This window comes from Salmo salar, chromosome ssa18 (assembly GCF_905237065.1).
Source record: "Salmo salar chromosome ssa18, Ssal_v3.1, whole genome shotgun sequence".
Classification (NCBI taxonomy): domain Eukaryota; kingdom Metazoa; phylum Chordata; class Actinopteri; order Salmoniformes; family Salmonidae; genus Salmo; species Salmo salar.
Window position 1 is genome coordinate 30,140,980 of NC_059459.1, and position 25,745 is coordinate 30,166,724.

At 48.4% G+C, this 25,745-nt stretch overlaps 1 protein-coding gene across 32 annotated transcripts in view; it reads right to left on the reverse strand.

Annotated features, from left to right (window-relative positions):
• Positions 1 to 25,745, reverse strand: part of LOC106577193 (calcium-activated potassium channel subunit alpha-1) — a 383,781-nt gene that overhangs the window by 259,281 nt on the left and 98,755 nt on the right. For all 32 annotated transcript variants that reach the window (XM_045701020.1, XM_045701017.1, XM_045701015.1 and 29 more), the window contains exon 2: positions 1,868 to 2,038. In XM_045701020.1, the coding sequence (XP_045556976.1) occupies positions 1,868 to 2,038 (171 nt within the window). The remainder of the gene's footprint in view (positions 1 to 1,867; positions 2,039 to 25,745) is intronic.

A 25,745-nucleotide genomic window follows, 5' to 3' on the forward strand; every position in this document is an offset into this window, starting at 1 on the left:
TCCCCTCTCATTCTCCCTCTCATCCACTCTTATTCTCCCTCTCATCCACTCTCATTCCCCCTCTCCTCCCCTCTCATTCTCCCTCTCATCCACTCTCATTCTCCCTCTCATCCACTCTCATTCTCCCTCTCATCCCCTCTTATTCTCCCTCTCCTCCCCTCTCATCCATTCTCATTCTCCCTCTCCTCTCCTCTCATTCTCCCTCTCCTCCCCTCTCATTCTCCCTCTCCTCTCCTCCTCTCTCATTCTCCCTCTCATCCACTCTCATTCTCCCTCTCCTCTCCTCTCATTCTCCCTCTCCTCTCCTCTCATTCTCCCTCTCCTCTCCTCTCATTCTCCCTCTCCTCCCCTCTCATTCTCCCTCTCCTCCCCTCTCATTCTCCCTCTCCTCCCCTCCTCTCTCCCTCTCCTCTCCTCCTCTCTCATTCTCCCTCTCATCCACTCTCATTCTCCCTCTCCTCTCCTCTCATTCTCCCTCTCCTCTCCTCCTCTCTCATTCTCCCTCTCATCCACTCTCATTCTCCCTCTCCTCTCCTCTCATTCTCCCTCTCATCCACTCTCATTCTCCCTCTCCTCCCCTCTCATTCTCCCTCTCCTCCCCTCTCATTCTCCCTCTCCTCTCCTCTCATTCTCCCTCTCCTCCCCTCTCATTCTCCCTCTCCTCCACTCTCATTATCCTTCTCCTCCCCCTCATTCTCCCTCTCATCCACTCTCATTCTCCCTCTCATCCACTCTCATTCTCCCTCTCCTCGCTCTGCAACCCCTGTGTACCATGTAGTGGAGATAGTAGTCTGTAGCTGATGTCTATTAATGATAAAGTATTCCAGCTGAACACGTCTACTGGATGGGTACTGAGCTGTTGGAGGGATAATGCTGCAACCCCGCCCCACACACACTGATCAGATCTGAAGACTGCAACCCCGCCCCACACACACTGATCAGATCTGAAGACTGCAACCCCGCCCCACACACACTGATCAGATCTGAAGACTGCAACCCCGCCCCACACACACACTGATCAGATGTGAAGACTGCAACCCCGCCCCACACACACTGATCAGATCTGAAGACTGCAACCCCGCCCCACACACACTGATCAGATCTGAAGACTGCAACCCCGCCCCACACACACTGATCAGATCTGAAGACTGCAACCCCGCCCCACACACACACTGATCAGATGTGAAGACTGCAACCCCGCCCCACACACACTGATCAGATCTGAAGACTGCAACCCCGCCCCACACACACACTGATCAGATGTGAAGACTGCAACCCCGCCCCACACACACTGATCAGATCTGAAGACTGCAACCCCGCCCCACACACACTGATCAGATGTGAAGACTGCAACCCCGCCCCACACACACTGATCAGATCTGAAGACTACAACCCCGCCCCACACACACTGATCAGATCTGAAGACTACAACCCGCTAGACCAAAACCAGCTAGAACCAACAGGTCTGGACTAGACCAAAACCAGCTAGAACCAACAGGTCTGGACTAGACCAAAACCAGCTAGAACCAACAGGTCTGGACTAGACCAAAACCAGCTAGAACCAACAGGTCTGGGGTACAACAACCCAGATGCTAGGTCTGTGGTGATACCAATATCTCAATATTTCCATGGCAAAAATGAAAACAAGAAGCAGATCAACTCTTTGATTCTTTAAAATCCTGCTGTATGTAGTAATACATTGTGTGTTATAGCTTGGAAAATAAAGACATGTGACTCTGGATGACAACATAATGAGTTATAGAAATACACAACAACCGAGAATAACTTCCTTAGAATCATAGGACGCTTCCGGTGTGTATCCACCGACACACCCCCCCACACACACACACACACGGTGGATACGTACCAGGACTCTGCCGGTGAGTGTCTGTGCTGATATCATGACCCCGGCCCAGTCCTTCACGGAGGTCATCCAGCCCACCTCGCTGGCAGGGACCACTTCGTCCTTCTCATCAGGACCCTTAGCTGTACCGTCTGCTACCTGACTGTTAGCAGGGTTATTTACCTTCTGGGCCTCCTGGAACAAAAGGGGGAGAGAGAGGTGGGGGAGACAGAGGTGGGGGGGAGCGTGAGGGAGAGTGGGGGTGGAGAGCGAGAGAGAGAGGGAGAGGTGGGGTGGAGAGCGAGAGAGAGAGGGGATGGAGAGAGAGAGAGAGGGGGGTGGAGAGAGAGAGAGGGGGTGGAGAGAGAGAGAGGGGGGGTGGAGAGAGAGAGATAGAGAGAGAAGGGGGGGTGGAGAGAGAGAGCGAGATAGAGGGGGGTTGGAGAGAGAGAGGGGGGTGGAGAGCGGAGAGAGACGGGTTGGAGAGAGAGAGGGGGTGGAGAGCAAGAGAGAGACGGGAGGTGGAGAGAGAGAGTGGGGGTGGAGAGCGAGAGGGGGGGTGGAGAGAGAGAGAGAGAGAGGGGGTGGAGAGAGAGAGAGGGGGTGTGGAGAGAGAGAGAGATAGAGAGAAGGGGGGTGGTGAGAGAGAGAGAGGGGGGTGGAGAGAGAGAGAGAGAAGGGGGTGGAGAAAGAGAGAGGGGGGGTGGAGAGAGAGATGGGGTGGAGAGAGAGAGAGAGAGGGGGTGGAGAGAGAGAGAGAGAGGGGGGTGGAGAGAGAGAGGGGGGTGGAGAGAGAGAGGGTGGAGAGAGAGAGAGGGGGTGGAGAGAGAGAGAGAGGGGGTGGAGAGAGAGAGAGGGGGGTGGAGAGAGAGAGAGAGGGGTGGAGAGAGGGGGTGGAGAGAGAGAGGGGGGTGGAGAGAGAGAGAGAGGGAGGGTGGAGAGAGAGAGGGGTGGAGAGAGAGAGAGAGGGAGGGGTGGAGAGAGAGAGGGGGTGGAGAGAGAGAGAGGGAGGGGTGGAGAGAGAGAGAGAGGGGAGAGAGAGAGGGGGTGGAGAGAAAGAGAGAGGGAGGGTGGAGAGAGAGAGAGGGGTGGAGAGAGAGGGGGTGGAGAGAAAGAGAGAGGGTGGAGAGAGAGAGAGAGAGGGGGAAAGAGAGAGAGAGAGAGGGGTGGAGAGAAAGAGAGAGGGAGGGTGGAGAGAGAGAGGGGGGAAAGAGAGAGAGAGAGGGGGTGGAGAGAAAGAGAGAGGGAGGGTGGAGAGAGAGAGAGAGGGGGAAAGAGAGAGAGAGAGAGAGGGGGTGGAGAGAGAGAGAGAGGGGGAAAGAGAGAGAGAGAAGGGGGTGGAGAGAGAGAGAGGGGGAAAGAGAGAGAGAGAAGGGGTGGAGAGAGAGAGAGAGGGGGAAAGAGAGAGAGAGAAGGGAGTGGAGAGAGAGAGAGAGGGGGAAAGAGAGAGAGAGAAGGGAGTGGAGAGAGAGAGAGAGGGGGAAAGAGAGAGAGAGAAGGGAGTGGAGAGAGAGAGAGAGAGAGAGAGAGGGGTGGAGAGAGAGAGAGGGGGAAAGAGAGAGAGAGAAGGGAGGGAGAGAGAGAGAGAGGGGGAAGAGAGAGAGAGAGAGGGGTGGAGAGAGAGAGAGAAGGGAGTGGAGAGAGAGAGAGGGGGAAAGAGAGAGAGAAAAGGGAGTGGAGAGAGAGAGAGGGGGAAAGAGAGAGAGAGAGAAGGGAGTGGAGAGAGAGAGAGAGGGGGAAAGAGAGAGAGAGAAGGGAGTGGAGAGAGAGAGAGAGGGGGAAAGAGAGAGAGAGAAGGGAGTGGAGAGAGAGAGAGAGGGGGAAAGAGAGAGAGAGAAGGGAGTGGAGAGAGAGAGAGAGGGGAAAGAGAGAGAGAGAGAGGGTGGAGAGAGAGAGAGAGGGAGAGGTGGAGAGAGAGAGAGAAAGAAAGACTGCGTTAACATTTTGTTGATCAGACATATTATTTCATATATAAATATCATGTCAGCTGTTCTACATGTTATATTTATATCTGCAATATTCTACCAGGTCATCTAGCACCATGTCCAGGAGAGGAGAGTGGGCTTGGAGGTACATGTACTGTCCAGCTCCATTAGGTGTACTGTCCAGCTCCATTAGGTGTACTGTACTGTCCAGCTCCATAGACAGTGTGGTGGTGATGTCTGGTATGTCAACCTGAGTCCCTATAGACAGTGTGGTGGTGATGATGTCTGGTATGTCAACCTGAGTCCCTATAGACAGTGTGGTGGTGATGTCTGGTATGTCAACCTGAGTCCCTATAGACAGTGTGGTGGTGATGATGTCTGGTATGTCAACCTGAGTCCCTATAGACAGTGTGGTGGTGATGTCTGGTATGTCAACCTGAGTCCCTATAGACAGTGTGGTGGTGATGTCTGGTATGTCAACCTGAGTCCCTATAGACAGTGTGGTGGTGATGATGTCTGGTATGTCAACCTGAGTCCCTATAGACAGTGTGGTGGTGATGTCTGGTATGTCAACCTGAGTCCCTATAGACAGTGTGGTGGTGATGTCTGATATGTCAACCTGAGTCCCTATAGACAGTGTGGTGGTGATGATGTCTGGTATGTCAACCTGAGTCCCTATAGACAGTGTGGTGGTGATGCCTGGTATGTCAACCTGAGTCCCTATAGACAGTGTGGTGGTGATGATGTCTGGTATGTCAACCTGAGTCCCTATAGACAGTGTGGTGGTGATGTCTGGTATGTCAACCTGAGTCCCTATAGACAGTGTGGTTGTGATGCCTGGTATGTCAACCTGAGTCCCTATAGACAGTGTGGTGGTGATGATGCCTGGTATGTCAACCTGAGTCCCTATAGACAGTGTGGTGGTGATGTCTGGTATGTCAACCTGAGTCCCTATAGACAGTGTGGTGGTGATGATGTCTGGTATGTCAACCTGAGTCCCTATAGACAGTGTGGTGGTGATGTCTGGTATGTCAACCTGAGTCCCTATAGACAGTGTGGTGGTGATGTCTGGTATGTCAACCTGAGTCCCTATAGACAGTGTGGTGGTGATGATGTCTGGTATGTCAACCTGAGTCCCTATAGACAATGTGGTGGTGATGATGTCTGGTATGTCAACCTGAGTCCCTATAGACAATGTGGTGGTGATGCCTGGTATGTCAACCTGAGTCCCTATAGACAGTGTGGTTGTGATGTCTGGTATGTCAACCTGAGTCCCTATAGACAGTGTGGTGGTGATGATGTCTGGTATGTCAACCTGAGTCCCTATAGACAATGTGGTGGTGATGCCTGGTATGTCAACCTGAGTCCCTATAGACAGTGTGGTTGTGATGCCTGGTATGTCAACCTGAGTCCCTATAGACAGTGTGGTGGTGATGTCTGGTATGTCAACCTGAGTCCCTATAGACAGTGTGGTGGTGATGTCTGGTATGTCAACCTGAGTCCCTATAGACAGTGTGGTGGTGATGTCTGGTATGTCAACCTGAGTCCCTATAGACAGTGTGGTGGTGATGATGTCTGGTATGTCAACCTGAGTCCCTATAGACAGTGTGGTGGTGATGTCTGGTATGTCAACCTGAGTCCCTATAGACAGTGTGGTGGTGATGTCTGGTATGTCAACCTGAGTCCCTATAGACAGTGTGGTGGTGATGCCTGGTATGTCAACCTGAGGCTCCGGCTGCTGATACAGAAGACAAACTGCCATCACATCTTACACTGTCAAGGCCGGTAAACACGTCTCTGCCATATGTTGTGAGTGAGAGAGTGTGAGTGTGTGGTCACTTTTTGCCAATATGGGCCTGTAAGTTCATTCATCCCGGGGTATACAGTGGCATAAGACTAATATTGTCATGCAAGCCCCTCAACCTTGTGTCTGAATGAGTGAGCATCCACTCGCCAATGTTACTGTACGTACGCAGCTGTTCAGCCATCCACTAACTCCACTAATAACACTCCACTTCATATGTTTCCCCCTCAACCATTAAGCTGCATGGTTTAATTGCACACACACACCGCCTGGCGAGGTAGAGTAGAGGTTACCGTGTCACCGCTAGGCCTATAAACCATTGGGTGCAGCCCAGTGAATGGCGTCACAGAGAATCCCTGGCATTCCAATAACTTTCAGAGCTCTCGACGGCGGCCCGCTCTCCCTTCCAAGGAAGCTGGCTCGTATTACATCAGGAAACACATATAGTAGTTAATATTTTATTACGACCCACCGACACTGCTCGTTCTCTCTGGACCCGACCTGGGTTCAAACACTATGCAAAATCTTTCAAATTCTGCCTAGTGTCTGCCTCAAGTGTCAAATGGGCAGAGTTTGCCGTTTTCAGACTTTTCCGTTGGTTCATTAAGCAAAGCAAGCTCAATCAAGCACATACTGTATAAAGTATATGGAATGATTTCAATTGTTGTTTCAACCTGGGTATGCTTTGGACGTCTGACAGACGGGTCAGCACCATACAAGTGGAGCCTCTGGTTCATGCTCTGGACATCTGACAGACGGGTCAGCACCATACAAGTGGAGCCTCTGGTTCATGTTCTGGACGTCTGACAGACGGGTCAGCACCATACAAGTGGAGCCTCTGGTTCATGCTCTGGACATCTGACAGATGGGTCAGCACCATACAAGTGGAGCATCTGGTTCATGCTCTGGACGTCTGACAGACGGGTCAGCACCATACAAGTGGAGCATCTGGTTCATGCTCTGGACGTCTGACAGACGGGTCAGCACCATACAAGTGGAGCATCTGGTTCATGCTCTGGACGTCTGACAGACGGGTCAGCACCATACAAGTGGAGCATCTGGTTCATGCTCTGGACGTCTGACAGACGGGTCAGCACCATACAAGTGGAGCATCTGGTTCATGCTCTGGACGTCTGACAGACGGGTCAGCACCATACAAGTGGAGCCTCTGGTTCATGGACTGTGTGACGTCAGCAGACTGGGATAGCATTGTGTGTTTAGGTGACTTGATACTGCGTCTGACATCTTAAGGTATTCTGAATACTGAACATGTAGAAAATACCCAGAATACACCTGAACTACATGTTTTTGTCTTGTTTTGCGTTGGTTCGTCCGTCTTTCTCCTTACTGACCCAGGAAAGTCTCAGGGCTCTAGACACTAGTACATCTCATTCTCAGAACTGTGAAGCTGAGAAGAGACATACCAGCAGACCAACCCAGACACTAGTGCACCAATATAGTTCCTAGGCTTTCAGGGACATACTCAGTAGTATTCCTTTCTGGCTGGCTGGCTGACGGACATACACACACACACACACAACACACACACACACACACACACACACACACACACACACACACACACACACACACACACACACACACACACACACACACACACACACACACACACGGACAGCCTCCCATTAAAACCTAGCAACGGAGGAAGAGAAAGAGGTGGGAGAGTGGGGGAGAGAGAGAGAAAAAGGGGGAGAGAGGAAGAGGGGGAGAGAGATAGAGAGAAAGAGAGAGTGAGAGTCAGTACTCGGTCAGTCGGTTTGGAGAGGATTGTCCAGTTACAACTGGATTATATTCCTTAATGATCCAACATGGCCACAGCTGCCATTTTCCTAATTACATTCTCTCCCATAACAATAACCTCCTTCTGAAAGGTTGCCATAGTCACTAGATCATTATCTATCTGCTGCTGCTGCGGCTTATAGACCACACATAGCATGTCAGTGTCCCAAATGGCACCCTATTCCCAATGGGCCCTGGTCAACAGAAGTGCACTACATAGGAAATAGGGTGCCATTTGGGACGTAGGACAGAAGTGCAGTGGAAAATGGGGTTAGGAGGGCTTCGTAGGCAATCATCCATGTATCTATACAGGTGTTCTTAGCTGTCACACCCCTATAACCTCACCCCTCCCTATAGCCTCACCCTTCCCGATAACCTGTGTGGTGTACTGTGGTGTACCGCAGGGCAGCTCTCTATGCCCTCTACTCTTTTCTATTTTTACCAGTGACTTGCCACTGGCATTAAACAAAGCATGTGTGTCCATGTATGCTGATGATTCAACCATATACGCATCAGCAACCACAGCTAATGAAGTACCTGAAACCCTTAAAGAGTTGCAGTTTGTTTTGGAATGGGTGACCAGTAGTAAACTGCTCCTGAACACCTCTAAAACTAAGAGCATTGTATTTGGTACAAATCATTTTCTAAGTTCTAGACCTCAGCGGAATCTTTTCAACATGGCGCCGACAGAGATGGTCACTTTGCGTTCTTAGGAAACTATGCAGTATTTCGTTTTTTTTTGTATTATTTCTTACACTGTTACCCCAGGAGACTTAAGATTAACTGGGGTAACAGTGTAAGAAATAATACATAAAAAAAACGAAATACTGCATAGTTTCCTATTACATCCAGCCAGGAAGAACTACTGGATATAAGAGCAACGTCAACTTACTAACATTACGACCAGGAATACGACTTTCCCGAAGCGGATCCTCTGTTTGGTCCACCACCCAGGACAACGGATCGGATCCCAGTAGGTGACCCAAAACAACGGCGCCGCAGAAGAGGCAGACGGAGCGGTCTTCTGGTCAGGCTCCGTAGACGGGCACATCGCTCACCGCTCTCGAGTATACTACTCGCCAATGTCCAGTCTCTTGACAACAAGGTAGACGAAATTAGAGCAAGGGTTGCCTTCCAGAGAGACATCAGAGATTGTGGCTCACTCGGGATACGTTATCAGAGTCGGTACAGCCACCCAGTTTCTTCACGCACCGCGCCGACAGAAACAAACATCTCTCTGGGAAGAAGAAGGCCGGGGGTGTATGCCTTATGATTAACGTGTCGTGGTGTGACAATAACAACATACAGGAACTCAAGTCCTTTTGTTCACCTGACCTAGAATTCTTTACAATCAAATGCCGACCGCATTATCTACCAAGAGAATTATCTTCGATTAAAATCACAGCCGTGTATATCCGCCCACAAGCAGATACCTCGACGGCCCTGAAAGAACTTCATTGGACTCTATGTAAACTGGAAACCACATATCCTGAGGCTGCATTTATTGTAGCTGGGGATTTTAACAAAGCTAATCTGAAAACAAGGCTCCCTAAATTTTATCAGCATATCGAATGTGCGACCCGGGCTGGCAGCATTCTGGATCATTGCTACTCTAACTTCCGCGACACATACAAAGCCTTCCCTCGCCCTCCTTTCGCCAATTCTGACGACGACTCCATTTTGTTGCTCCCAGCCTATAGACAGAAACAAAAACAGGAAACGCCCGTGCTCAGGTCTGTTCAACGCTGGTCCGACCAATCGGATTCCACCCTTCAAGATTGCTTTGATCATGTGGACTGGGATATGTTCCGGATAGCCTCAGACAACAACATTGATGTATACTCTGATTCAGTGAGCGAGTTTATTAGCAAGTGCATCGGTGATGTTGTACCCACGGTGTTTATTAAAACCTTCCCCAACCAGAAACCGTGGATTGATGGCAGCATTCGTGCAAAACTGAAAGCACAAACCACTGCTTTTAATCATGGCAAGGCGACCAGAAACATGACCGAAAACAAACAGTGTAGCTATTCCCTCTGCAAGGCAATCAAACAAGCTAAGTGTCAGTATAGAGACAAAGTAGAGTCACAATTCAACGGCTCAGACATGAGACGTATGTGGCAGGGTCTACAGTCAATCACGGATTACAAAAAGAAAACCAGCGCCGTCGCGGACCCACAAGGGTGCGTTCTCAACCCTCTCCTGTACTCCCTGTTCACCCATGACTGCATGGCCATGCACGCCTCCAACTCGATCATCAAGTTTGCAGACGACACTACAGTGGTAGGCTTGATTACCAACAACGACGAGACGGCCTACAGGGAGGAGGAGAGGGCCCTCGGAGTGTGGTGTCAGGAAAATAACCTCACACTCAACGTCAACAAAACAAAGGAGATGATCGTGGACTTCAGGAAACAGCAGAGGGAGCACCCCCCTAGCCACATCGACAGGACAGTAGTGGGAAAGGTGGAAAGTTTTAAGTTCCTCGGCGTACACATCACGGACAAACTGAAATGGTCCACCCACACAGACAGCGTGGTGAAGAAGGTGCAACAACACCTCTTCAAACTCAGGAGGCTGAAGAAATTTGGCTTGTCATCAAAAACACTCACAAACTTTTACAGATGCACAATCGAGAGCATCCTGTCGGGCTGTATCACCGCCTGGTACGGCAACTGCTCCGCCCCCAACCGTAAGGCTCTACAGAGGGTAGTGAGGTCTGCACATCGCATCACCGGGGGCAAACTACCTGCCCTCCAGGACACCTACACCACCCGATGTCACAGGAAGGTCAAAAAGATCATCAAGGACAACAACCACCCGAGCCACTGCCTGTTCACCCTGCTATCATCCAGAAGGCGAGGTCAGTACAGGTGCATCAAAGCTGGGACCGAGAGACTGAAAAACAGCTTCTATCTCAATGCCATCAGACTGTTAAACAGCCATCACTAACATTGAGTGGCTGCTGCCAACATACTGACTCAAATCTCTAGCCACTTTAATAATAAAAAATTGGATGTAATAAATGTATCACTAGACGCTTTAAACAATGTCACTTTATATAATGTTTACATACCCTACATTACTCATCTCATATGTATATACTGTATTTTATACCATCTACTGCATCTTGCCTATGCCGCACAGCCATCGCTCATCGATATATTTATATGTACATATTCTTATTCATTCATTTACCTTTGTGTGTATAAGGTAGTTGTGAAATTGTTAGATTACTTGTTAGATATTACTGCATGGTCGGAACTAGAAGCACAAGCATTTCGCTACACTCGCATTAACTTCTGCTAACCATGTGTATGTGACCAATACAATTTGATTTGATTTAATGAATGGTGTGGCTGTTGAACAAGTTGAGGAGACTAAATTACTTGGTGTTACCTTAGATTGTAAACTGTCATGGTCAAACATATAGATTCAATCGTTGCAAAGATGGGAAGAGGTCTAGACGTAATAAAGAGATTCTCTGCTTTTTTGACACCACAATCCAAAAAGCAAGTTCTGCAGGCTCTAGTTTTGTCTAATCTTGATTATTTTCCAGTCATATGGTCCAGTGCTGCAAGGAAAGACCTAGTTAAGCTGCAGCTGGCCCAGAACAGAGCGGCACGTCTTGCTCTTCATTGTAATCAGAGGGCTGATATAAATACTATGCATGCCAGTCTCTCTTGGCTAAGAGTTGAGGAGAGACTGACTGCATCACTTCTTCTTTTTATAAGAAACATTCATGTGTTGAAAATCCCATATTGTTTGCATAGTCAACTTATACACAGCTCTGACACACACACTTATCCCACCAGACATGCCACAAGGGGTCTTTTTACAGTCCCCAAATCCAGAACAAATTCAAGAAAGTGTACAATATTATATAGAGCCCTTATTGCATGGAACTTCCTTCCATCTCATGTTGCTCAAATAAACCGCAAACCTGGTTTCAAAAAACAGATGAAGCAACACCTCGAGGCACAACGCCTCTTCCCTATTTGACCTAGATAGTTTGTGTGTATGCATTGATATGTAGCCTACGTGTGCCTTTTTAAAGTATGTAGTTCTGTCCTTGAGCTGTTGTTGTAAGCTGCAGGATTAGTAGCTGCAGCTTTTGCAACAGCTAATGGGGATCCTAATAAAATACAAAAAATACCTCACTCCTCCCTATAGCCCCACCCCTCCCTATAACCTCACCCCTGTCCTTCTCTTGCCTCTTCAGTCCTCCCGTGCCAAATACCCAGGATACTTCACCAGTCACATGGTGCAAATACTGAGGGTTATGTGTTTGTGGCGCTCACTATATCTGTGTATGTATGCGTGTTTACTATACACAGGGGCGGTTCATGTTTCCCTCTGATTGGCCTGCTTCAAAGATATTTAGGCATGTAGTCATGGTAACGTGCTTGGACGGGGAATACATCTAACTGAGATGACTGGAGGAGGATAGGCACAGTAAAAACCACACACACACGACCCACTACACGGAACAACTGTGTCACATATGTCACGTATGTGTGGTGAAACAGGGTTACCCAATTTCAGCATCACCTCATAGTGTTTCCCCTAGATATTTGTTTTTCCAGATCCAGTTCCTCCACTACTGCACCTAACGTCTGCAAAAAAGGGACACAAAAGCCCTTCCGTGTGTCTCTGTGTGTGTGTGTGTGTGTGTGTGTGTGTGTGTGTGTGTGTGTGTGTGTGTGTGTGTGTGTGTGTGTGTGTGTGTGTGTGTGTGTGTGTGTGTGTGTGTGTGTGTGTGTGTGTGTGTGTGTGTGTGTGTGTGTGTGTGTGTGTGTGTGTGTGTGTGTGTGTGTGTGTGTGCTTGCGCAGGTACGCATGCCTGCGTGTGTGTTGTAGAGGGAAATGAATAATGAATAAAAGTCCAAACTGATGGCTGGACAAATCAGAGAGGACAATGTAAACAATAAAGTGTTTTTAGTTCTAGATCACTATAGAGACAGACCGACAGACAGCACTGGGCCTAGCTCAATATAGAGACAGCTAGCACTGAGCCTAGCTCACTATAGAGACAGACAGCACTGGGCCTAGCTCAATATAGAGACAGACAGCACTGGGCCTAGCTCAATATAGAGACAGACAGCACTGGGCCTAGCTCAATATAGAGACAGACAGCACTGAGCCTAGCTCACTATAGAGACAGACAGCACTGGGCCTAGCTCAATATAGAGACAGACAGCACTGAGCCTAGCTCAATATAGAGACAGACAGCACTGGGCCTAGCTCAATATAGAGACAGACAGCACTGGGCCTAGCTCAATATAGAGACAGACAGCACTGAGCCTAGCTCACTATAGAGACAGACAGCACTGGGCCTAGCTCAATATAGAGACAGACAGCACTGGGCCTAGCTCACTATAGAGACAGACAGCACTGGGCCTAGCTCAATATAGAGACAGACAGCACTGAGCCTAGCTCACTATAGAGACAGACAGCACTGGGCCTAGCTCAATATAGAGACAGACAGCACTGGGCCTAGCTCAGTATAGAGACAGACAACACTGAGACTAGCTCACTATAGAGACAGACAGCACTGAGCCTAGCTCACTATAGAGACAGACAGACAGCACTGGGCCTAGCTCACTATAGAGACAGACAGCCGGCACTGGGCCTAGCTCACTATAGAGACAGACAGCACTGGGCCTAGCTCAATATAGAGACAGACAGCACTGGGCCTAGCTCAATATAGAGACAGACAGCACTGAGCCTAGCTCACTATAGAGACAGACAGCACTGGGCCTAGCTCAATATAGAGACAGACAGCACTGGGCCTAGCTCAGTATAGAGACAGACAGCACTGAGACTAGCTCACTATAGAGACAGACAGCACTGAGCCTAGCTCACTACAGAGACAGACAGCACTGGGCCTAGCTCACTACAGAGACAGACAGCCGGCACTGGGCCTAGCTCACTATAGAGACAGACAGCACTGGGCCTAGCTCACTACAGAGACAGACAGCACTGGGCCTAGCTCACTACAGAGACAGGCAACACTGAGCCTAGCTCACTACAGAGACAGACAGCACTGGACCTAGCTCACTATAGAGACAGACAGCCGGCACTGGGCCTAGCTCACAATAGAGACAGAAAGCCGGCACTGGGCCTAGCTCACTACAGAGACAGACAGCCATCACTGGGCCTAGCTCACTATAGAGACAGACAGCCATCACTGGGCCTAGCTCACAATAGAGACAGACAGCCGGCACTAGGCCTAGCTCACTACAGAGACAGACAGCCGGCACTAGGCCTAGCTCACTACAGAGACAGACAGCACTGGGCCTAGCTCACTACAGAGACAGACAGCCAGCACTAGGCCTAGCTCACTATAGAGACAGACAGCCGGCACTAGGCCTAGCTCACTACAGAGACAGACAGCCGGCACTAGGCCTAGCTCACTACAGGGACAGACAGCCGGCACTAGGCCTAGCTCACTATAGAGACAGACAGCCGGCACTAGGCCTAGCTCACTATAGAGACAGACAGCCGGCACTAGGCCTAGCTCAATATAGAGACAGACAGCCGGCACTAGGCCTAGCTCACTATAGAGACAGACAGACAGCACTGGGCCTAGCTCACTATAGAGACAGACAGCACTGGGCCTAGCTCAATATAGAGACAGACAGCACTGGGCCTAGCTCAATATAGAGACAGACAGCACTGGGCCTAGCTCAATATAGAGACAGACAGCACTGGGCCTAGCTCAATATAGAGACAGACAGCACTGGGCCTAGCTCAATATAGAGACAGACAGCACTGGGCCTAGCTCAATATAGAGACAGACAGCACTGGGCCTAGCTCAATATAGAGACAGACAGCACTGAGCCTAGCTCACTATAGAGACAGACAGCACTGAGCCTAGCTCACTATAGAGACAGACAGCACTGGGCCTAGCTCAGTATAGAGACAGACAGCACTGAGACTAGCTCACTATAGAGACAGACAGCACTGAGCCTAGCTCACTATAGAGACAGACAGCCGGCACTGGGCCTAGCTCACTACAGAGACAGACAGCCGGCACTGGGCCTAGCTCACTATAGAGACAGACAGCACTGGGCCTAGCTCACTACAGAGACAGACAGCACTGTGCCTAGCTCACTACAGAGACAGACAGCCAGCACTAGGCCTAGCTCAGTATAGAGACAGACAGCACTGGGCCTAGCTCACTACAGAGACAGACAGCCGGCACTGGGCCTAGCTCACTATAGAGACAGACAGCCAGCACTGGGCCTAGCTCACTACAGAGACAGACAGCCATCACTGGGCCTAGCTCACTACAGAGACAGACAGCCATCACTGGGCCTAGCTCACTATAGAGACAGACAGCCATCACTGGGCCTAGCTCACTATAGAGACAGACAGCCGGCACTATGCCTAGCTCACTACAGAGACAGACAGCCGGCACTAGGCCTAGCTCACTACAGAGACAGACAGCACTGGGCCTAGCTCACTACAGAGACAGACAGCTGGCACTAGGCCTAGCTCACTACAGGGACAGACAGCCGGCACTAGGCCTAGCTCACTATAGAGACAGACAGCCGGCACTAGGCCTAGCTCACTATAGAGACAGACAGCCGGCACTAGGCCTAGCTCACTATAGAGACAGACAGCCGGCACTAGGCCTAGCTCACTATAGAGACAGACAGACAGCACTGGGCCTAGCTCACTACAGAGACAGACAGCCGGCACTAGGCCTAGGTCACTATAGAGACAGACAGCACTGGGCCTAGCTCACTATAGAGACAGACAGACGGCACTGGGCCTAGCTCACTATAGAGACAGACAGACAGCACTGGGCCTAGCTCACTATAGAGACAGACAGACGGCACTGGGCCTAGCTCACTACAGAGACAGACAGCACTGGGCCTAGCTCACTATAGAGACAGACAGCACTGAGCCTAGCTCACTATAGAGACAGACAGCACTGAGCCTAGCTCAGTATAGAGACAGACAGCACTGAGCCTAGCTCACTATAGAGACAGACAGCACTGAGCCTAGCTCACTATAGAGACAGACAGCACTGAGCCTAGCTCACTACAGAGACAGACAGCACTGGGCCTAGCTCAATATAGAGACAGACAGCACTGGGCCTAGCTCAATATAGAGACAGACAGCACTGGGCCTAGCTCAATATAGAGACAGACAGCACTGGGCCTAGCTCAATATAGAGACAGACAGCACTGAGCCTAGCTCACTATAGAGACAGACAGCACTGGGCCTAGCTCAATATAGAGACAGACAGCACTGAGCCTAGCTCAATATAGAGACAGACAGCACTGGGCCTAGCTCAATATAGAGACAGACAGCACTGGGCCTAGCTCAATATAGAGACAGACAGCACTGAGCCTAGCTCACTATAGAGACAGACAGCACTGGGCCTAGCTCAATATAGAGACAGACAGCACTGGGCCTAGCTCACTATAGAGACAGACAGCACTGGGCCTAGCTCAATATAGAGACAGACAGCACTGAGCCTAGCTCACTATAGAGACAGACAGCACTGGGCCTAGCTCAATATAGAGACAGACAGCACTGGGCCTAGCTCAGTATAGAGACAGACAGCACTGAGACTAGCTCACTATAGAGACAGACAGCACTGAGCCTAGCTCACTATAGAGACAGACAGACAGCACTGGGCCTAGCTCACTATAGAGACAGACAGCCGGCACTGGGCCTAGCTCACTATAGAGACAGACAGCACTGGGCCTAGCTCAATATAGAGACAGACAGCACTGGGCCTAGCTCAGTATAGAGACAGACAGCACTGAGACTAGCTCACTATAGAGACAGACAGCACTGAGCCTAGCTCACTATAGAGACAGACAGCACTGGGCCTAGCTCAATATAGAGACAGACAGCACTGGGCCTAGCTCAGTATAGAGACAGACAACACTGAGACTAGCTCACTATAGAGACAGACAGCACTGAGCCTAGCTCACTATAGAGACAGACAGCACTGGGCCTAGCTCACTACAGAGACAGACAGCCGGCACTGGGCCTAGCTCACTATAGAGACAGACAGCACTGGGCCTAGCTCACTACAGAGACAGACAGCACTGGGCCTAGCTCACTACAGAGACAGGCAACACTGAGCCTAGCTCACTACAGAGACAGACAGCACTGGGCCTAGCTCACTATAGAGACAGACAGCCGGCACTGGGCCTAGCTCACTATAGAGACAGACAGCCGGCACTGGGCCTAGCTCACTACAGAGACAGACAGCCATCACTGGGCCTAGCTCACTACAGAGACAGACAGCCATCACTGGGCCTAGCTCACTATAGAGACAGACAGCCATCACTGGGCCTAGCTCACTATAGAGACAGACAGCACTGAGACTAGCTCACTATAGAGACAGACAGCACTGAGCCTAGCTCACTATAGAGACAGACAGACAGCACTGGGCCTAGCTCACTATAGAGACAGACAGCAGGCACTGGGCCTAGCTCACTATAGAGACAGACAGCACTGGGCCTAGCTCAATATAGAGACAGACAGCACTGGGCCTAGCTCAGTATAGAGACAGACAGCACTGAGACTAGCTCACTATAGAGACAGACAGCACTGAGCCTAGCTCACTATAGAGACAGACAGCACTGGGCCTAGCTCAATATAGAGACAGACAGCACTGGGCCTAGCTCAGTATAGAGACAGACAGCACTGGGCCTAGCTCACTACAGAGACAGACAGCACTGGGCCTAGCTCACTACAGAGACAGGCAACACTGAGCCTAGCTCACTACAGAGACAGACAGCACTGGGCCTAGCTCACTATAGAGACAGACAGCCGGCACTGGGCCTAGCTCACTATAGAGACAGACAGCCGGCACTGGGCCTAGCTCACTACAGAGACAGACAGCCATCACTGGGCCTAGCTCACTACAGAGACAGACAGAAAATCACTGGGCCTAGCTCACTATAGAGACAGACAGCCATCACTGGGCCTAGCTCACTATAGAGACAGACAGCCGGCACTAGGCCTAGCTCACTACAGAGACAGACAGCCGGCACTAGGCCTAGCTCACTACAGAGACAGACAGCACTGGGCCTAGCTCACTACAGAGACAGACAACCAGCACTAGGCCTAGCTCACTATAGAGACAGACAGCCGGCACTAGGCCTAGCTCACTACAGAGACAGACAGCCGGCACTAGGCCTAGCTCACTACAGGGACAGACAGCCGGCACTAGGCCTAGCTCACTATAGAGACAGACAGCCGGCACTAGGCCTAGCTCACTATAGAGACAGACAGCCGGCACTAGGCCTAGCTCACTATAGAGACAGACAGCCGGCACTAGGCCTAGCTCACTATAGAGACAGACAGCCGGCACTAGGCCTAGCTCACTATAGAGACAGACAGCCGGCACTAGGCCTAGCTCACTATAGAGACAGACAGACAGCACTGGGCCTAGCTCACTATAGAGACAGACAGCACTGGGCCTAGCTCAATATAGAGACAGACAGCACTGGGCCTAGCTCAATATAGAGACAGACAGCACTGAGCCTAGCTCACTATAGAGACAGACAGCACTGGGCCTAGCTCAATATAGAGACAGACAGCACTTGGCCTAGCTCAATATAGAGACAGACAGCACTGGGCCTAGCTCAATATAGAGACAGACAGCACTGGGCCTAGCTCAATATAGAGACAGACAGCACTGGGCCTAGCTCAATATAGAGACAGACAGCACTGAGCCTAGCTCACTATAGAGACAGACAGCACTGGGCCTAGCTCAATATAGAGACAGACAGCACTGAGCCTAGCTCAATATAGAGACAGACAGCACTGGGCCTAGCTCAGTATAGAGACAGACAGCCGGCACTGGGCCTAGCTCACTACAGAGACAGACAGCCGGCACTAGGCCTAGCTCACTATAGAGACAGACAGCACTGGGCCTAGCTCACTACAGAGACAGACAGCACTGTGCCTAGCTCACTACAGAGACAGACAGCCAGCACTAGGCCTAGCTCAGTATAGAGACAGACAGCACTGGGCCTAGCTCACTACAGAGAAAGACAGCCGGCACTGGGCCTAGCTCACTATAGAGACAGACAGCCAGCACTGGGCCTAGCTCACTACAGAGACAGACAGCCATCACTGGGCCTAGCTCACTACAGAGACAGACAGCCATCACTGGGCCTAGCTCACTATAGAGACAGACAGCCATCACTGGGCCTAGCTCACTATAGAGACAGACAGCCGGCACTATGCCTAGCTCACTACAGAGACAGACAGCCGGCACTAGGCCTAGCTCACTACAGAGACAGACAGCACTGGGCCTAGCTCACTACAGAGACAGACATCCGGCACTAGGCCTAGCTCACTACAGGGACAGACAGCCGGCACTAGGCCTAGCTCACTATAGAGACAGACAGCCGGCACTAGAACTAGCTCACTATAGAGACAGACAGCCGGCACTAGGCCTAGCTCACTATAGAGACAGACAGCCGGCACTAGGCCTAGCTCACTATAGAGACAGACAGCCGGCACTAGGCCTAGCTCACTATAGAGACAGACAGACAGCACTGGGCCTAGCTCACTACAGAGACAGACAGCACTGAGCCTAGCTCACTATAGAGACAGACAGCACTGAGCCTAGCTCACTATAGAGACAGACAGCACTGAGCCTAGCTCACTATAGAGACAGACAGCACTGAGCCTAGCTCAGTATAGAGACAGACAGCACTGAGCCTAGCTCAGTATAGAGACAGACAGCACTGAGCCTAGCTCACTATAGAGACAGACAGCACTGAGCCTAGCTCACTATAGAGACAGACAGCACTGAGCCTAGCTCACTATAGAGACAGACAGCACTGGGCCTAGCTCACTACAGAGACAGACAGCACTGGGCATAGCTCACTACAGAGACAGACAGCACTGGGCATAGCTCACTACAGAGACAGACAGCACTGGGCCTAGCTCACTACAGAGACAGACAGCACTGGGCCTAGCTCACTACAGAGACAGACAGCACTGGGCCTAGCTCACTATAGAGACAGACAGCACTGGGCCTAGCTCACTACAGAGACAGACAGCACTGGGCCTAGCTCACTACAGAGACATGGGACAATCCATCCTGGGTATTTGGCATGGGGGGACTGAACAGGCAAGGGAAGCACAGGGGTGAGGTTATAGGGGTGAGGTTACATCTGTGATGTCAAACTGAGACAGAGAGTGATGAGGGAGGGAAAGAGAGGTGAGGGGGAGAATAGAAAGAGAGAAGGGGGGTGAATGGAGAGAGAGAGAGAGCGAGAGGAAGAAAGGGAGGGTTGAGTGAGAGGGTAATGCAGAGAGAGAGAGACAAGAGAAAGAGCAGCAGGAGCCATGTAAATATGTTCCTTTTCACAGCCAAGAGGTTTGCTTCTGGGGATGACACAGTCATCTGTGTCAGCAATAAGGTTCATTATATACTGTCCTCAACCCTTCTGTCACACATTATTCTCATACAGTATAGACTCATAACTGAACATACATAGCTGATATGATATCCTGCTTCATCTCTCTCAGTTAATGATGTCTATTCATTGTCATTATTGTTTTCCTTTAAACCAAATAAATGTATTGTCCCACATCACCAATGATTGCTATGGCTAGTGGCTACCACTTCACTAAATATATCCTGTGTTATAATCTAGTATTCAATGAATATATAGAAAAAACACAAAGCTCAATAAGATCTGCTACAGTAGTACAAGGAGCTCAGCTGACTCTATGGTTGGACCAATTCACATAGAAACTTAGAGACACGCAGCGAGACAGACAGAGAAATAGACAGACAGACACGCAGCGAGACAGACAGAGAAATAGAGACAGAGAAATAGAGACAGAGAAACAGAAAGGTAGAGACAGACAGGCGGCAAGGTAGAAGAGCAAAACAACGAAATTGACAGTTAGGAAGAGGTAGACAGAAATAGACAGACAGACAGACAGGCAGGCAGTGAAAGACAGGCAGAGTGAAGAAGACAGGTAGAAAGAAATAGACAGACAGAGAGACAGAGAGACAGACAGACAGACAGAGAGACAGACAGACAGACAGACAGACAGACAGACAGACAGACAGACAGACAGACAGACAGACAGACAGACAGACAGACAGACAGACAGACAGGCAGAGTGAAGAAGAGAGGTAGAAAGAAATAGACAGGCAGTGAAAGACAGGCAGAGTGAAGAAGAGAGGTAGAAAGGGATACAGATGTAGAGCGGTAGAAAGAGCTTTCCCCACATACACCCATGTGACGAAGCTGATCTAACAGGACTTCAGCACAGCTGCTCCTGTGGCTTTGGTCTGCATGGTTGGGGAAAACTGTATTCCAGTGTCAGGTGCTATTTATAGCCTCACCGAGGGAGGGGGCGAAACGAGCGAATCTCATAACACTCTGTTCCCCCTGTTTGCTATTTTAAACCCGGGACAGTTACCCAATGTCCCTGGGTTACAGGGCCTACAATGGGTTTAGGGTGATGAGGAGAGGAAAGGATAGGGATCCTCTCTTCAGGGACTAGTTAAAACACAGGAACTTAGAGTCTGCATACACAGACACGCAGTCCACACACACATTCTGCAGACACAAAGAGAAACACAAACACTACCAGAGAGTGGGATGTGTCTCAGAACAGCAACTATTCCCATCTCTAGGTCAGGCCTGTGGTACCGTGGCAACACTAGGGGGTTAAAAGTTACATAGCAATTTAACACACCCTTGGAGCTAAATGTTGCCATTCCTGGGTTTGCCATTCCTTATCTAAATATAGATAGGTTGCTATTACACTCTTGGGAATTGGCCGATATAGATAGGGCTAAATAATAAATATTTACAATAAAATAAAATAATATTTTTCACATGCGCCGAATACAACAGGTGTAGACCTTTACAGTGAAATGCTTACTTACAAGCCCCTAACCAACAATGCAGTTAAGAAAAAAAGTGTGAAGAAAGTATTTACTAAAATAAACAAGTATAAAATAAATGTAAAAAATAAAATAACAGTAGCGAGGCTATATACAGGGGGGTACTGGTACAGAGTCAATGTGTGGGGGCACCGGTTAGTCGAGGTTAATTGAGATAATATATACATGTAGGTAGAGTTAAAGTGACTACGCATGGATAATAAACAGAGAGAAGCAGCAGCGTAAAAGTGAGGGTGGGGGGGACAATGCAAATAGTCCGGGTAGCCATTTGATTATCTGTTCAAGAGTCTTATGGCTTGGGGGTAGAAGCTGTAAGAAGCCTTTTGGACCTACCACTTGCCGTGCGGTAGCAGTGAGAACAGTCTATAACTAGGGTGGCTGGAGTCCTTGGCAATTTTTTGGGCCTTCCTCTGACACCGCCTGGTATAGAGGTCCTGGATGGCAGGAAGCTTTGCCCCAGTGATGTACTGGGCCGTACGAACTACCCTCTGTAGTGCCTTGCGGCCGGAGGCCGAGCAGTTGTCATACCAGGCAGTGATGCAACCAGTCTGGATGCTCTTGATGGTGCAGCTGTAGAACTTTTTGAGGATCTGAGGACCCATGCCAAATCTTTTCGGTCTCCTGAGGAGGAACAGGCGTTGTCGTGCACTTTTCATGACTGTCTTGGTGTGTTTGGACCATGATAGTTTGTTGGTGATGTTTAATGCATATGCATGGTAGAAATTGAAAGGGAACCGTTTGGAGATTATGACCAAAGTAGTGTTATGACTCTCCTGTGAAGATCTGAAGGGTCAGGTTACAGTGAGTCTGCTCTACAGCACCCTCTCTCTCCCGCAGAGGGGGGAAGGGTGAAGTTGGCCGTTTTATGACGGTCATAAATATCTGCAGGCACTCTCTCTCTCCCACTGCAGAAATGGAGGTTAAAAATCCCTTTGTTACAACAGAGAGAGATTTTGTAGTACTGTGACATCCAATATTGGATAATGAAACAATATTTCTGTAATCCAAACAGTTGGAATGATCCGTGGGTACTTAAAGAATAATTATGTCAGATCAGATGTTGTTTTGGGATCTCATTAAGGACGGTAGAACAACATAACTGTATTTATGAAAGTGTACATTTCCCAGTTGTCTGGTTTACATCTTAATGTGGTGGAACTTATATGATTAAAAATTATACTATTTGTGAGAAGATGAAATGTGATGTTAGCCTTCTAAATGAGAACTGTTTTTCATATAAAAGTTTTATCCAGTCAGTAACCAAGCCCACGTGAGCACAGACATTATGCCAAACGTAATGGAACCGCCCTTTTTCCAGAGTGCATAAAACCCCTCGTGAAGAATTAACAGACCAAGCAGGCGGACGGTGTTGAACCGGACATCATGAATGGTTAGAATTCACATCAGACCAGAACATTCAGTCTGCAGCTGTTTAAGTACTTGAGTCTAGTAAACGCGACGAGAACCACCTTGTGGTACTTTGAAAGATCCATTCTAACGAAAATTGATATGTCTGGAAGAGCTGTTCTAACAGACAGTCCTAGACCAAACTACTACAACTACAAAGGACATGGTAATCTCTGGTGGACAACAAGAGACTTACACAACCAGAGACTTTCTGTTGAATTACTCCCCGTAGATGGATTGAGTGTTTTCAACAGAGAGACAGCAGACATACACACGTAAATATGTACATTGCAATTATTTTGAATAAGCGGCCGTTCATGTGCAAAGTATTCACATTTTTCATGAGCATAGTTATCAGCTGTATGTACGTTAGTGGAATTCCTTTGTCTCTCCCTTTCCCTCTCTTTTGAATCCGCCATTTTGTGTAACAAGCCGTCATATTGGTTTAGTCCACTAGGGACTTTTCATTGCATCTTGTTAGTAATCAATGTATAATCTATCCTGTGTGTGTGTTTATGTAATTCTGTGTGATTACTTAGTAAATAAATAAATATAGCCAATTTGTATATCGCTGATTCATCGTGGAGACTAGGGTTTGTGCATATTTATAGGATATTACAATATTCAGAATGAGACAAGGTAAATTCAAAATTAATTTAATTGATTGTGACTGATGTAAAAGATTTCTCTTTAGAGTTTAGTCAGGAGATAGTAACTCGTTAAATAACTTTTCCCGTGGTGCCCCAGATTACTACTTAATAAATTGTTATATGATTAATTTAATTGCGTAATAATTGAACATGGTATGTAATTATTTAATAAAATAACAGTCAAACACAATGATAGTCAAGACACTACAGTAGAGGACACAACAGTTCACCTGACACAAACATTACACTGTTGATTTTATGTGCATTTTACATTTACTGGACTTTTGACCGTATTTGGTGATAACGGAATGCTCTGGATACATTCAGTAAGACGATAAGAATATTTCTGGAAAATGTGGGGTAGGTACAAGATAAGACAAAACAATTACAAAGATTTGACTAAGAGGACTAACTGGTGTTTCCAAGTGGCCACACACACCTCTCCAAAATGTGCACAGTACATAAGTAATTTCAATGCACTTATCTAAAAGGTGCTTTTTGGAGCTCTCCTAGCTGTACCGTTGAGGAGCTAGAGCAACACACTTGTAGTTGTTTTATTTGGAACACAGCCCTGCATATCCTCTCCTTTACACAATTACTGTTGTTGTTTACGCAATCCAAAAAAAGGTCATTTTAAAATCGCAATTTGGGTCAGGTGGGCAAGATTTGAAAGCTTGTTGTATTGCCAACATGACTAGAAAAGTTATAAAATAGGATCTTACAGTGTTAAGCTTTAACAAGGAAATGCAGAGAAACAGATCATCATTTTGGTGTGCATAGAAAGGAGTCCTGAGAGCATTTGGGTGCCTGTTCAGTGACATATTTTCTTTGAAATTGACTAACAGGCTCATTCTGTTGAGAACAACCCAGGGTATGAAGCTATGTCATCTTGTAGCTGTACATCAAACATAGTGATCAGAAACGTTGACACTGTATATCACATGAGGTTTATGATATGGAATGTGAAGTACACATTTGGACTCACGGTGTTTGGCTTGTTTCTATGACATCATAGCTGTATTTATGCTATCCACTTTTCAATGAGTAACTTCTCCAGTTATGCCCAACAGACCCCAGAACCCAATAGAGGATATGAATACATAATGAGATTAGGATGGCTGCCATCATGCTGTGTGTTTCATTTAGGGATTACACAGGTACAGTACTGTAGGGTCTGGATCCTAATCTAACCTAATCTGGCCCTGCTGTTTCACACACACATCTGGGATGCTGGAATATTTATACTATTATTCTGTGACACACACGCACAAATACACACATGCATGCACATATGTACATATGTTCCGGATGTACACACACGCGCACGCACGCACGCAAGCGGGTAGTTAAAAAAAGAGAGAAAGAAATGGAGACAATAGGGAGGGAGGGAGGGAGGGAGGGAGGGAGGGAGGGAGGGAGGGAGAAGAGCGGAAAAATAGGACTCAACCTCTTACCACCAGTGTGACATTGGGTCTTCGACATGAAAGTCCTACTCCAGCAATTTGTTTTACTTTTCCAGTTGAAAAACAAAATTCCACTGATAACGACAGTAAAGTACACACACTTAACAGTAGAACCGCCTGGCCTTTCAGCATATACAGTAAGTACCCGCTACAGAACGTTGTTGGGCGTCACTTTAGCATATGCATCAGATGCATATCAACCTGCAAGGTACGCAAACACGCTTGATGAATACATGGCTGATGAATACATGGTTGATGAATACACGGTTGATGAATACACGGTTGATGAATGCACGGTTGATGAATGCACGGTTGATGAACGCACGGTTGATGAACGCACGGTTGATGAACGCACGGTTGATGAACGCACGGTTGATGAACGCACGGTTGATGAACGCACGGTTGATGAATACACGGTTGATGAATACATGGCTGATGAATACATGGTTGATGAATACATGGTTGATGAATGCACGGTTGATGAACACACGGTTGATGAATACACGGTTGATGAATACACGGTTGATGAATACATGGTTGATGAATACATGGCTGATGAATACATGGTTGATGAATGCACGGTTGATGAATACATGGTTGATGAATACATGGTTGATGAATACATGGTTGATGAATACATGGCTGATGAATACATGGTTGATGAATGCACGGTTGATGAATACATGGTTGATGAATACATGGTTGATGAATACATGGTTGATAAATACATGGTTGATGAATACATGGTTGATGAATACATGGTTGATGAATACATGGTTGATGAATACATGGTTGATAAATACATGGTTGATGAATACATGGTTGATGAATACATGGTTGATAAATACATGGTTGTTGAATACATGGTTGATAAATACATGGTTGATGAATACATGGTTTATGAATACATGGCTGATAAATAGTACATC